Here is a 13429-nt window from a genome sequence, read left to right as displayed (position 1 = left end):
TATTTTTTTGTCAATTTCTAAAAGAAAATGTCTACTTGTTAATAAGTAAATTGATTTGTTAAAAAAAACTCCCATCTATTTGTAGAAAAGACACCTGAAACAAGAGTGGTAGAGAGTCCAATATGTGTTCAGTGTGAGGATGACTGGATCTTATACAGAGGAAAATGTTACTATTTATCAGACCAGATTGATACATGGACGGACAGCCAGGACTTCTGCAAATCACACAATTCATCCCTGGCAATTATTGATAATGAAAAAGAAAAGGTGAGTAATAATAAATCCATTTCCACCCATCACCCGACACTCACCATGATCAATATACAAATCTGTTATCCATTATATCAGAATAGAACATTACACTCTTAAAGTGGATGTAAACCCAATTTTTTTTTTTTTTTATGTCACAATGTAGAGTATAAGATTTCCTATCATCTGTGCCCAGTCTTGCCACAAAGAGTTAATCCAGCTCTGAGCAATCCTCTTTTATTGTTCAGTGAAAATTAACAGACTTCCAGATAAAAACCTGGTTCACACTGCTGCGATTCGGTAACCCTGCAAATCCACTGCGGGTTCCCACATCGCACCCGACTCGCACGGCAGTTCACACTGCCATATGCGAACTGCTGGGGAGTGTCATACAATGGTAATGTCACCCCCAATTCAGGTCGCATATCGCACTGCAAACTGACAGTTAGGACATTAATCGGATCGCATGGGTGTGAACACCTATGCGATTCTGGTGCAGACCAAAAAAAAGGGTCCTGTGATTGTTTGGTCCAAATGAGATGCGATTTCAGCCATACAGTTTGTATGGCTGAAATCGCATTGCACAGACATTGCATGTGATCTGAACAGCAGTGCGGTGCGAATCATTTGCGATCTCCCACAGCGCACTAATGTGAACCGGCCCTAAGTTCATTCAGCCTTACTGGGTGTAAGTATAAAAAGTGAGAAATCCACCCCTCCCCCACATAACACATCCTGGTAATATACAATGAACTGTGGATCACCTCATATTATGATAAACATAACATATGATAAACATGTCCAAGCTAATGCACGAGATATGTAAATAACCTGTCACTCAAAGCAAGGAGGGAGGAAAGGACTTTTTATTTATTTTTTATCTGGAAGTCTGTTAATTAAAGCGGAGGTTCCGTGGGTTTTGCTTTTTTTTTTTTCTCCAATGCATGGTAATATAGCTAGCAGGTTACTACTCACCTGCTAGCCGCTCGTACGCTCCGTTTTGCAAAAAAGAATACCTTATAAAAAATAGTCCTGGCCTTTTTCATCTTGCTTGTGGGCATTTTGAATCCCACAAGCAAACACTTCCTGGATTCCTAGTCACATGACGCGCTTTGCGAATCATGTGACCCGCTTCCCGCGTCACGTGACACTCGAGCTAGCACGAGAATACACGCCTAGCTATTTCGGATGGTCTCTGTGAGTGTTGAAACGTCAATCCCAGGAGACCTTGCGCACAGCTTCCAACTACGCCACGTCGGGGAAAAGGAGCGACACGCTCACTCCCCGCAGGGAAGAAGACCCGAAAGTGAGGCTGAAGACAGGTAAAGGTTCAGATAGGAAAAAAACGCTAGAGGCATTTATTAAGGCTGCAGACATGATTGTTATAAAGTTAAGTTTGAGGGTGAACCTCCGCTTTAAGAGGATTGCTCAGATTACTCTTTGTGGCAAGACTGGGCACAGATGATAGGAAATCTTATTCTCTACATTGTGACATCAAAAAAAAATGTTTTGGGTTTACATCCACTTTAAGCCTCGTCCACACACTCGGAATTTCCAACAACAAATGTTCGATGGGAGCTCCATCGGACATTTTCTGACGGAATTTCCGACAACAAAAATTTGAGAGATAGTTCTCAAATTTTCCGACAACAAAATCATGTGTGGACAATTCCGAAGCACACAATTCCACGCATGCTCTGAATCAAGTACGAGATGGAAGCGATCGGTCTGGTACAACTAGCATTCGTAATGGAGATAGCACATTTGTCACGCTGTAACGGACTGAAAAGCACGAGGCTCAAAAAGCGTGAATCGTTTCTCACCAAACTGCTACTAACACGACTGGTATTGAACGTCTCGTTTCTAGTGCCGTCATACGTGTTGTATGTCACCACGTTCTTGGCGTTCGGAGTTTCCCACAACATATGTGCGACCGTGTGTATGCAAGGCAAGTTTGAGCCAACATCCACGGTTTTGTCGTCGGAATGTCCGATCATCTGTAAAACGGTAATAGGGTGCTTTCACAAACACAAAAAAGAAAACACATTAAAAATGCATGTGTGTTTTAATGCATTTCCAGTGTGTTTTCTGGTTGGCATGCACCCGTGAAACATGATCATGACTCAAAAAAATGCACCAAAAATGTGACTGTTTTGAAAAGCGCACCAAAAATGCAGCATAGTCCCATAAAATTTAAAGAGAAATATTTTTATTGTGTTTTTCTTGCATTTTTAGCAAGGTAAAAATGCAGCAAAAACACATCAGTATGAAAGGGTCCTTAACCTCCCTGGCGGTATGATTAGTTCAGATTTTTGGTGCTGAAAGCAGTACAATTGTTTTGCATGGAAATTTGGCGTTTTACATTGTAGGCCTGTAATTCTTAGGAATGACTCACTTAAATCTGTCCAAACAAGAGTCTAGTAGACATCCCGTGTATGATAAAGTTTGAAAAACAAAATCATAAATTATAATATTATTATAATTATTTATAATTATTTATAAGTATAATAATTATATAATAGTAATGTAATAATAAAAATTATTCAATAATGTAATCAAATCAAAAACACTGAAATTTGCTCAGTTGCAGAAATGTCGCTGTCATTACTTTTATTTTTTTATGACGAATTTCCCCACAAATCGCTATCGCTCAATTCTGCAAGTGATTCTAATTTATTTTCGCTGTTTTCTAGCTGCTCTAAAATCACTTTTGACATAAAGGGACACTTTTTGATTGCTATGGACAATCTACAGTTTCCAGGCAGAAAAAAATATTTTTATTATATAAAACTGCATACAGGACACTGGACAGACCACTAGGGACAAAGGGGATGTGTAATTATTTGATACAGTACTGTAATAATCTGTAAGATTACTGTATGTGTATTGTGTTTTTTACTTTTTGAATTTGCCGATGAACTCCACCCCCGTGCGTCGCAATGCTCGCAGGGAACGGAGCTCGGCGGCACTCGGCAGTCACCAGTGTGTGAATCGAGCGAGGAGACACAGCGGGGACACATCACAGGATCCAGGGGACAAGGTAAGTAACTTTCCCTGTATCCTGCAATGCGATTCCGAGTCTGGCTCGGGGTTACCACTTTTAGTATGTAAAATTCATCCCAAGCCAGACTCGGAATTACCGCCAGGGAGGTTAATATAAACGACCACTGGACATGATCGTACAATTCTATTACACTCCATAAATATAACTCAATTCTGACCAACCGCTGAAGATCATCCCATAGTTATAATAAATAAAATACTAAGGGTGCACTAGCAGCAGGGCCGCCATCAGGGGGGTACAGGCATTACACCTGTAAGGGGCCCGGAGGTCCCCAGGGGCCCGGATGGCAACCCCCTTAAAAAAAAATTTTTTTTTTTTTTTTTAAATTTTTTTTTTTAGGGCAATTTTTTTTTTTTAGAGGTCCGGAGGTCCCCAGGGGCCCGGAGGCCCCGGGATTGCAACCCCCCTTTTTTATTTATTTTTTATAAAAAAAAATATTTTTTATATATATTTTTATTTTATTTTTTAATAAAGAGCCATTTTTTTTTTAGAGGTCTGGAGGTCCCCATATATATATATTATTATTATTATTATTATTATTATTAAAGGGCCCATAGGTCCCCAGGGCCCCGGATGGCAACCCCCCTTTTTTTATAAAAAATATATATTTTTTTTATATATATTTTTTTATATATATATTTTTTTTCTTTATATATATTTTTATATATATATATATATTATTAAAGGGCTCAGAGGTCCCCAGGGCCCCATGTGTGGCAAACCCCCCCTTTTTTTTAATAAATGTTTATTTTTTTATTTTTGTTTATATATATATATATATATATATATATATATATATATATATATATATATATATATATATTTTTATTATTATTAAAGGGCCCTGAGGTCCCCAGGGCCCTGGATGGCAACCCCCCTTTTTTTTCATAAATGTTTATTTTTAATTTTATATATATATATATATATATATATATATATATTTTTTTTTTTTTATTATTATTAAAGGGCCCAGAGGTCCTGGATGGCAACCCCCCTTTTTTGCAATTTCTTTATATATATATATATATATATATATATATATATATATATATATATACACACACACACACACACACATACATTTATATATATATATATATATATATATATATATATATATTATTATTAAAGGGCCCAGAGGTCCCCAGGGCCCCAGATGGCAACCCCCTTTTTTAAAAAAAATATATATATTTTTTTATATATATTCGGATGGCTATATTTTTTTCTTTATTTCTTCGTTTTTTGTGTAAAGGCCCCCCCCGCTTCTCAATCCGCGGCAGCCCCCCCCCCGCGCTTCTCAATTTATGGCGGCAGCACCCCCCCCGGTTCTCTGCTCCAGGGGGCCCATGCCTGAAGCTGTGTAAGGGGCCCCATAATTCCTGATGGCGGCCCTGACTAGCAGCAAACAGTGTGTTTGTTTCAAAGAGATTCCAGCCCCTCACGCATGGTAATCCAGCTCTATTAAAGTGGTTGTAAACATTTGTTTTGTTTTATAACAAACATGTCATACTTACCTGCTCTGCGTAATGTTTTTTCAGCCATGATCCTTTTCTTCTGGAGTCCCCTGCCAGCAGAGGGGTATCTAGTGAAAATGGCGCCTATGGCAAGCACTGAAACTGCGCCCCTGTGAAAAAAAAAACAGCTAACAAAACTACAAGTCAAGCTAGTGCCTGATGGGTCAGTCCGCCCCTGCTCATTAAACAGTCTACATTCAGTTAAAGCGGAGTTCCGCCAAAAAAAATATATATTAAAAGTCAGCAGCTATAAACTTTTAATATTTGGACACCTTACCAGGAAAGGTTTAATCTAAACATTTAACAGTGGGTCTGCGGATAGTGTATATTTGCACAAAGACCTACCTGGCCAGGCTCACCTCCCGCTCTCAGAAGTCAGGGGGCGGAGCTTTCGGCGGTAGGGGGGCGGGGATTTTCATGGTCCAGGGCGGGCTCTCAGTAGTCAAGGAGAGAAGATCTCCGCGCTCCCACTCTGCTCAGAGAGTCTGAGCACAACAGCACATACACTACATGGGCGGAGCAATGGCCAGAGCGATAGTGGAGCTCCCGGTCCCACCCCTCCCTGCTGACAGAGCGTGCTTCAGCCTAGCCGAGCCCAACAGCTTGGGCGGGCGCCGGGCGGCTATCTGACATGAACACCGGCGCCGTGCTCCAGCAGGCTGGCCGCGGCGGCGTTGACCATATTAATCTGGGAGGCGGCCGCGGGGGGACGTTTTTTTTTTTGTGCGTAGGGCGGCTTTTTTGCCACCTCCCACCCCCTTGGCGCCCATGGCACTTGCCATGGCCACCATACCGTAGATACGCCACTGCCTGCCAGTGCTCCAGGCCCCTCCTCTTTATTAGGTATCCCCACAGAAAGCCGCTTTCCATGGGGACACTTGTGCGAGCTTGCTCCTGAGTCCCAGTCTGTGCCTATTGGCACAGACAGCAGGACTCAGTCCCCACTCCCATGTCACAGGTTTTGATTGACAGCAGTGGGAGCCAATGGCTCCTGCTGCTATCAATCTGTCCAATGAGGAGTGCGACAGCAGCTGGAGCCATTGCACTTGTGCACATTGCTGGATCGGATGGGCTCAAGTAGGAAAAGGGGGGCTCTGCTGGGAAGCTACAGCACAGAAGGTTTATCACCTTAATGCATAGAACGAAGCTGCAAGGCTTCAGTGTAGGTTTCCCTTACCGGCTATGGCTGGGAGGCCAACATCGCTGGATTCCAGGACAGGCAAGTGTCCTATTATTAAAAGTCAGCAGCTAAAGCCAGGGCCATCTGTAACGAGACCCTTGCTCACTCGCTTCCGCTCTCCAGACACTCCTCTGCTACTATTGAGTCCGCTTGCAGATCGCAACGTCTGATGGTTCGGTCATCCAAGGCTCCGGGATCCGAACTACAGTTATGTGCCGTTCGGAATCCATTAGAACAAACACCAGGCAGGCTGTATGTATGTTCAAACAGGAAGACTTTTATTGGAAGCACACAACACACTTTTATACAGAATTTGGAACATCCCGCCCCCAACAACCGCTTTCCTATTGGTCAATTGTAAAGTACATGTAGTTCTCCTTCGGGACCTCCTAGCCATGCAAATGAGGACTTGAAAATGGGTTCAGCAGGGATTGGTCCGATAGCTTGAATAGAGGGACTGTTATGTGCAATGGCGCCATTGAGACAGAAGCCCCAGGGGGCAATCAATGTACACAATAGCCAGACACAGAACAATGGAGCCGTCTGGAGCCTTAAGACATAGCAGAAGACTCCCCACTGTGTAACAGATTTCAAGGAGGAACACTTCTGCACTCCAAGGTCCATGACAATACTTCCCCTGGGAAACAGTCCAAAAGCCACAGTGGGGCCCCGAACGGGTCAACTCGAGGATGTTGGAAAAGTAGTCTTAAGGTTCCAGGTCTGTCTGCCGGGATAACCCCTCCCCTCAGTGCCAGCATGTCCCGGGTCCCCAGTATCTTTTCTGGCCCATAGTCTGTCGGTAGGAGACCCGCCCCCAGTCCCTTCCAAAACACACAGTGACAGTGAGTTCTGTCACACCATCTTAATAGCATCGTTGGCCCCCGGGCAAAGTAATGCTCTGGGGCCCCTACAATGGAGACAGTGCAGGTAAACAGTATGTAGGAGGCCGACAAGTGGAGCTTCATCTCCTGCTCCTACCTCGCAGCCTTCGAGTCCAGAGCATTCAAGCTGCATGGGGCGGGGTCAGAGCATCACTGGCGCTCCGGCCCTGCCCCTTCCTGCTGGCTGTGAAATAATAGGTATCGTTCTGCACAGCATGGCGAGCCGCTGCCAGCCTGCCGCCCCTGTGTATCCATCACTCTCAGTGCCATCATGGGGCCCCCAATTTTGGGGAAGTGTGGACTCAAGGACCAACTGCTTTGGGGAAAGTGCAGGGGCCCCCAATGCAGATGGGGCCCCTGGGCAGTGCCCAGGTGTACCCTCTCATTAAGAAAGCCCTGGCTAAAGCAGTGGTTCTCAACTCCTGTTCTCAGGGCTCACTAACAGGCCAGATTTTAAAGGGGCTGTAAAGGTAAAAAAATAATTCCCTAAATATCTTCCTTTACCTTAGTGCAGTCCTCCTTCACTTACCTCATCCTTCCAATTTGCTTTTAAATGTCCTTATTTCTTCAGAGAAATCCTCACTTCCTGTTCTTCTGTCTGTAACTCCACACAGTAATGCAAGGCTTTCTCGCTGGTGTGAAGAAAGCCTCTTGAGGGGGGAGGGGGCGAGCAGGAGTGTCAGGACGCCAACTAACACTCAGACGGCGATTCTCTACATCATAAAAATGATCATAGAGGCTGTTCCGCCTCTTGATTGTTCTGACGGCAGGTGAGAGGGGACACCCCCCCCGCCACCTTCCGGTGCTTCTACCGACTCACCGCTACGATCAAAGCCAGGATCGTTTTTTTATTTTTTTATTTCAGGTTTCCCAGCCTAGAGGTGAGATGTGGGGTCTTATTGACCCCATATCTCACTGTAAAGAGGACCTGTCATGTCATATTCCTATTACAAGGGATGTTTACATTCCTTGTAATAGGAAAAAAGTGATCAAAACATTTATTTTTGGGGAAAAACGTGTCAAACTAAAATAAATAAAATAAACAATAAAAATTATATATTTTATTTAAAGCGCCCCTGTCCCTGTTTGCTCGCATACAGAAGCGAATGCATACGTAAGTCCCGCCCACATATAAAAAAAGGTTGTTCAAACCACACATGTGAGGTATTGCTGCGAACATTAGGCGTCGCCTATGGGGATTTTTAAGTAGGGAAGTTTGGCGCCATTGCACGAGCGTGTGCAATTTTGTAGGGTGACATGTCAGGTATCTATTTACTCGGCGTAACTTCATCTTTCACATTATGCAAAAATATTGGGCTAACTTTACTGTTTTTATTTTTTAAAGCACAAAACCGTTTTCTTCCCAAAAAAACACGGTCAAAATATTGCTGCGCAAATACAGTGTATAATAAAAAGTTGCAAAAACTGCCATTGTATTCTCTAGGGTCTTTGCTAAAAAAAATAAAATAATATATAATGTTTTGGTATTCTATGTAATTTTCAAGCAAATAAATGGTGATTTTTACATGTAGGAGAGAAATGTCAGAACTGGTCTGGGTGTTCCAGAACGCCTGATGGTGCTCCTTGCATGTTGGGCCTCTGTATGTGGCCACGCTGTGTAAAAGTCTCACACATGTGAAGGTGCTCCCTGCATGTTGGGCCTCTGTATGTGGCCACGCTGTGTAGAAGTCTCACACATGTGGTATCACCATACTCAGGAGGAATAGCAGAATGTGTTTTGGGGTGTAATTTGTGGTATGCATATGCTGTGTGTGAGAAATAACCTGCTAATATGACAAAAGAAAAGAAAAAAATCTTGATTGTGCAAAGAATTGTGGGGAAAAAATTACAACTTAAAAAAACTCACCATGCCTCTTTCTAAATACCTTGGAATGTCTTCTTTCGAAAAAGGGGTCATTTTGGGAGGAATTTGTACTTTTCTGGCATGTTATGCCACGTACAGACGGTCGTTTTTTGTGATGAAAAAAAAACATTTTTTTGTGATGAAAAAAAAATAAGTTTTTCAAACTTCATTTTAAAAAAAGACGTAGCATACACACCATCATTTTTTCCAACGTTCAGCACGTACGACGGCACTCTGTTCAATTCAAACTCGAGTCCTAACTTGCTTCTGAGCATGCGCGGGTTTAAAAACATTGTTTTAAACGTCGTTTTTGCTACACACGGTCATTTTAAATGACACAAAAAACAACGTTTTGAAAAACGACATAAAAAATTGAAGCATGTTCGAATTTTTTTTGGGGCGTTTTTCAGAAGACATAAAACTACGTTTTCCCCACACACGGTCATTTTAAATGACGGTTTTAAAAATGTCGTTTTTTTTTCATCATAAAAAACGACCGTCTGTACGTGGCATTAGGGTCTCAAGAAATGAGATGGGCCGTCAGTACTTCAGGTGTGATACATTTTCAGATATTGGCACCATATCTTGTGGATTTTCACAAAGACCAAATAATATCCACCAATTTGTACTTATTTTTACCAAAGATATGTAGCAGTATAAATTTTGGCCAAAATGTATGACGAAAAATTACTAATTTGCTAAATTTTATAACAGAAACAAAGAAAAAAAAATTTTTTTACAGAATTTTCAGTGTTTTTCTTTTATAGCGCGAAAAATAAAAAACCCAACGGTGATTAAATACCATCAAAAGAAAGCTCCATTTGAGTGAAAAAAAGGACGAAAATTGAATTTGGGTACAATGTTGTATGACTGAGTAATTGTCATTCAAACTGTGAGACCCCTGAAAGCTGAAAATTGGTCTGGTTATTAAGGGGGTTTAAGTGCCCAGTGGTCAAGTGGTTAAACACTAAACAAACAAAAAATGCAAAAAGGGCTCTGGCAGCAAGAAGGGTTTACATTTTATGGATGACCATAATGTATAAATAGCCCCTATGTGTAAAGTACCATAGGAATTGATTCCAGTTCAGTACCATTTTTAGGTAGTTCTTTTATGGGGAAAAAAATGTTATTTCAATAGATTTTATTTCTGTTTTGCAGAATTTTTTTAATCTCCTGAACTCTAATAATTACTGGATTGGACTGAGCAGGACACAAGATGACTCAGGCTGGGTCTGGACTGATGGAACATTCTACTCAGAAACAATGTAAGTTCCACACCTAAAATGTAAAGGACATCTTCACCTAAAACTGGTTTGGTTCTACATTATTTCATTGATTTATCCCTCCTTTTATTTCATGAAGACTCCAGTAGCTTTTTTTGCAATAGTTTGGAGTGTGGGCCAAGTCTTTGCTTAACTTCCCCAGTGCATTACTAAGTGATTAGTGGATCGAAATTCAAAGTCATTATTATTTTTTTTTTTAACAGAAAAGTTTTTATTGATATATAAAACAGCAGGACAACCTAAAGGGGGTTGTAAACCTTCATGTTTTTTCACCTTAATGCATCCTATGCATTAAGGTGAAAAAACATCCGCTACTTACTGGCCCTCCCGAGCCTCCGTTTACATACCTGAGCCCTTTGAAAGTCCTGCGTCGAGAACGCGCTTGCTTCTTGTCTCCTCTCGGCCTGCTCTTCATTGAGCGGGGGGGACCCCTATGATAAACAGGGACCTCCACCACCCTAAGTCCTGCCCTGGTTATCCTTGTGCTAGGTATAAGTTCATAAAAGTGCATTAAACTTATCATGAATTGACATGGCTGTGCAAATAAAGTCTGTACATATTAATTGTGCAAACACTGTGCAAAAAAAATCTATTATAAAAAATATATATATATATATAACTTATACCTAGCACAAGAATAGCGCACTTTTTATCACTTCATCCCTGGAAGGATTTGCCCCCATAATGACCAGGCCAATTTTTGCTATACGGCATTGCATCACTTTAACTGACAATTGCGCGGTCGTGCGACGTTGTACCCAAATAAAATTGATGTCCTTTTTTCCCATAAATAGAGCTTTCCTTTGGTGGTATTTGATCACCTGTGCGTTTTTTTTTTTTTTTTCTAAACAAAGAGTGACAATTAAAAAAAAAGGCCAATATGTATTCTTCCACATATTTTTGGTTAAAAAAAAATTGCAATAGGTGTATATTGATTGGTTTGCGCAAAGGTTATCACGTCTACAAAATAGGGGATAGATTTAGGGACTTTTATTTATTTTTTATTGTTTTTACTAATGACGGCGATCTGCGTTTTTTAGCGGAACTGTGACATTGTGGCGGACAAATCTGACCCCAAATGACTTTTTGGGGACCAGTGACATTATTACACCAGTGCTATAAAAATGCACTGATCAATGTAAAAATGACACTGGGGGTTAAGTGTGTTCCCTGGGCGTGTTCTAACTGTAGGGGGGTGGGCTACCAGTGACATGACAGAGATCACTGTTCCCGATCACCGGAATCAATAGATCTCTGACATGTCACTAGGCAGAGCAGGGAAATGCCTTGTTTACATCGGCAGTTCCCCGTTCTGCCTGTGTACAAGGCCATCGCAGGTCGCCAGCCGAGATTGAGTCCTCTCAACCCTCGGGCATGCTCCCGAATCGTGCCCGCAACAGCGCCTGCACGAGCCGCCGTACAATGACGCAGGAGAGCCAACCTGTCACCATATGACTGCAACGGCTGGTCGGCAACCAGTTGATTAATGTTTGGTTGGAGCTTGTTACACATCCTACTAGGATTGGTGATTTAGATGCTGCTGTCAGTTTGATTTAATTAAGTTTTTATTATATATTTTTTTGTCACTAAGGTTTACAGTTTTTTTGCAAGTGCACAAATATTATCTTGGGTTTAGTAATTATTATTAGACCTACTGGTCCTAGTCTGGCACTGGTAGCGAAGCACTTGTAAACGTGTGAAAATGACACTACAGCTCCACCTGTTGTTTTGTATGTTCATATAAAAAAAAACCTGACAGAAAAAAAATACTTTTTTTAATTTGTATTTTTTAGTACTGACTATAAAAAGTATAAAAATAAATCATATGTAAAACTACTAAATATATGTGATTATCTAATAACGGCAAACTTTTTATATAATGTTCTGTTTTGTTATTTTTTCCAGATTTTATATTGGTAGAAGGCCAATAGAACCTGGTGAATCAGAGAATGTTTACCTGAATGGTGAAGGTTTTAAGAGTGATAGTGGAAGATATCCAAGGAAATGGATTTGCAGCAAGAGTTTTTTAGGTCATTCTCCTGAATACCCTGGGATTATTTAAAAACATGTCTAATTACGTCTTCAGAGCATCCTAACAGCTATGTAGGATTCCTAAAACCTGGTGTGCAAACTGTAACTGGGGTTCCTCCTCTGTGTACTATGGAGAGCAAGAGATTATCTTCTCCAGATCTAGAGGACAAGAGAGTAAAGCCCTGTACACACGATCAGATATCTGATGGAATCTAATCCGATGGATTTTTTCGTCAGATATCCGATGAAGCTGACTTTCATCAGTCTTGCCTACACACCATGGGTCAAAAATCCGACCGTGCCAAAACGCTGTGACGTAAAACACTACGACATACTGAAAAAAATGAAGTTCAATGCTTCCGAGCATGCTTCGTCTTGATTCTGAGCATCCGTGGGTTTTTGACCGATGGACTTCCACACAGACGATCGTTTTTTTCTATCGTTTTTTTTTTCCATAGGAAGATTTTAAAATATGTTCTATTTTTTTTCACCGATCGAAAACAAACCAATGGGGCCCACACACAATCGGTTTGTCCGATGAAAACGGTCCATCGGTCTGTTTTCATCAGACAAACCGATCGTGTGTACAGGGCTTCAGAATATGTAAGACAATTTCAGGTCTAGAGAGCCATAAAGGAAGATATCAAGAGAGATCCAGGTATACCGGAGAGAGGAGAACATCTTATGCCTTGTACACACGATAGGAATTTCTGATGAAAAAAGTCTGATAGAGTTTTTTCATCAGAAATTCCTATCGTGTGTGGGCCCCATAGGATTTATTTCCACCTGAGTTTGGAAATAGAACACGTTTTATTTTTTTCTGATGGGAAAAAATCCTATGGGAAACTCTGATCGTCTGTGTGGAACTCCGACAGAGCAAAAACCACGCATGCTCAGAATCAAGTCGACGCATGCTCAGAAGAATTGAACTTAATTTTTCTCGGTCCATCATATAGCCAGATTCAGAAAGACTTACGCCGACGTATCTACTGATACGCCGCGTAAGTCCACGGATGCGCCGTTGTAGTGAGTGAGTGAGTGAGTGAGTGAAAAAAGTATATAGCGCTGCACATGCGAACTGAATCGCCTCTGGGCGCTTGTTTGACCATTTCTCCTTTGACCTCAAAAGAGATGGGTTTTGATCTTTTTCCTAAGGGTCAAGTGGTTCTCCTCCAACCGAATGGATGTTGGTAAAGTGTTCCAAAGTCGAGGGTCTTGGACAGCAAATCTTCTTTCTCCTTTGGACTTGTATCTGGTTTTGGGGATTTGGAGTAAATTTTGGTTGGTGGATCGCAGAACGCGATTGGGGTTGTAAGCTTTTATTTTTTCGCATAGATATTTGGGGGCATTTATGCGTCAGACA

At 41.4% G+C, this 13429-nt stretch overlaps 1 protein-coding gene across 1 annotated transcript in view; it reads left to right on the top strand.

Annotated features, from left to right (window-relative positions):
• LOC120946681 (C-type lectin domain family 2 member F-like) overlaps positions 1-12313 on the top strand; it is a 93677-nt gene extending 81364 nt beyond the window's left edge. Inside the window, exons 4-6 of the mRNA XM_040361306.1 lie at positions 86-267; positions 9911-10017; positions 11941-12313. Coding sequence (XP_040217240.1) covers positions 86-267; positions 9911-10017; positions 11941-12097 — 446 coding nt within the window. The 3' untranslated portion in view covers positions 12098-12313. The remainder of the gene's footprint in view (positions 1-85; positions 268-9910; positions 10018-11940) is intronic.
• Positions 12314-13429: the final 1116 nt, after the last annotated feature.

Source organism: Rana temporaria, chromosome 8, assembly GCF_905171775.1.
Source record: "Rana temporaria chromosome 8, aRanTem1.1, whole genome shotgun sequence".
NCBI lineage: Eukaryota > Metazoa > Chordata > Amphibia > Anura > Ranidae > Rana > Rana temporaria.
The sequence above is the reverse complement of the archived record's forward strand: the minus strand, read 5'-3'. Positions and strand labels throughout refer to the sequence as shown.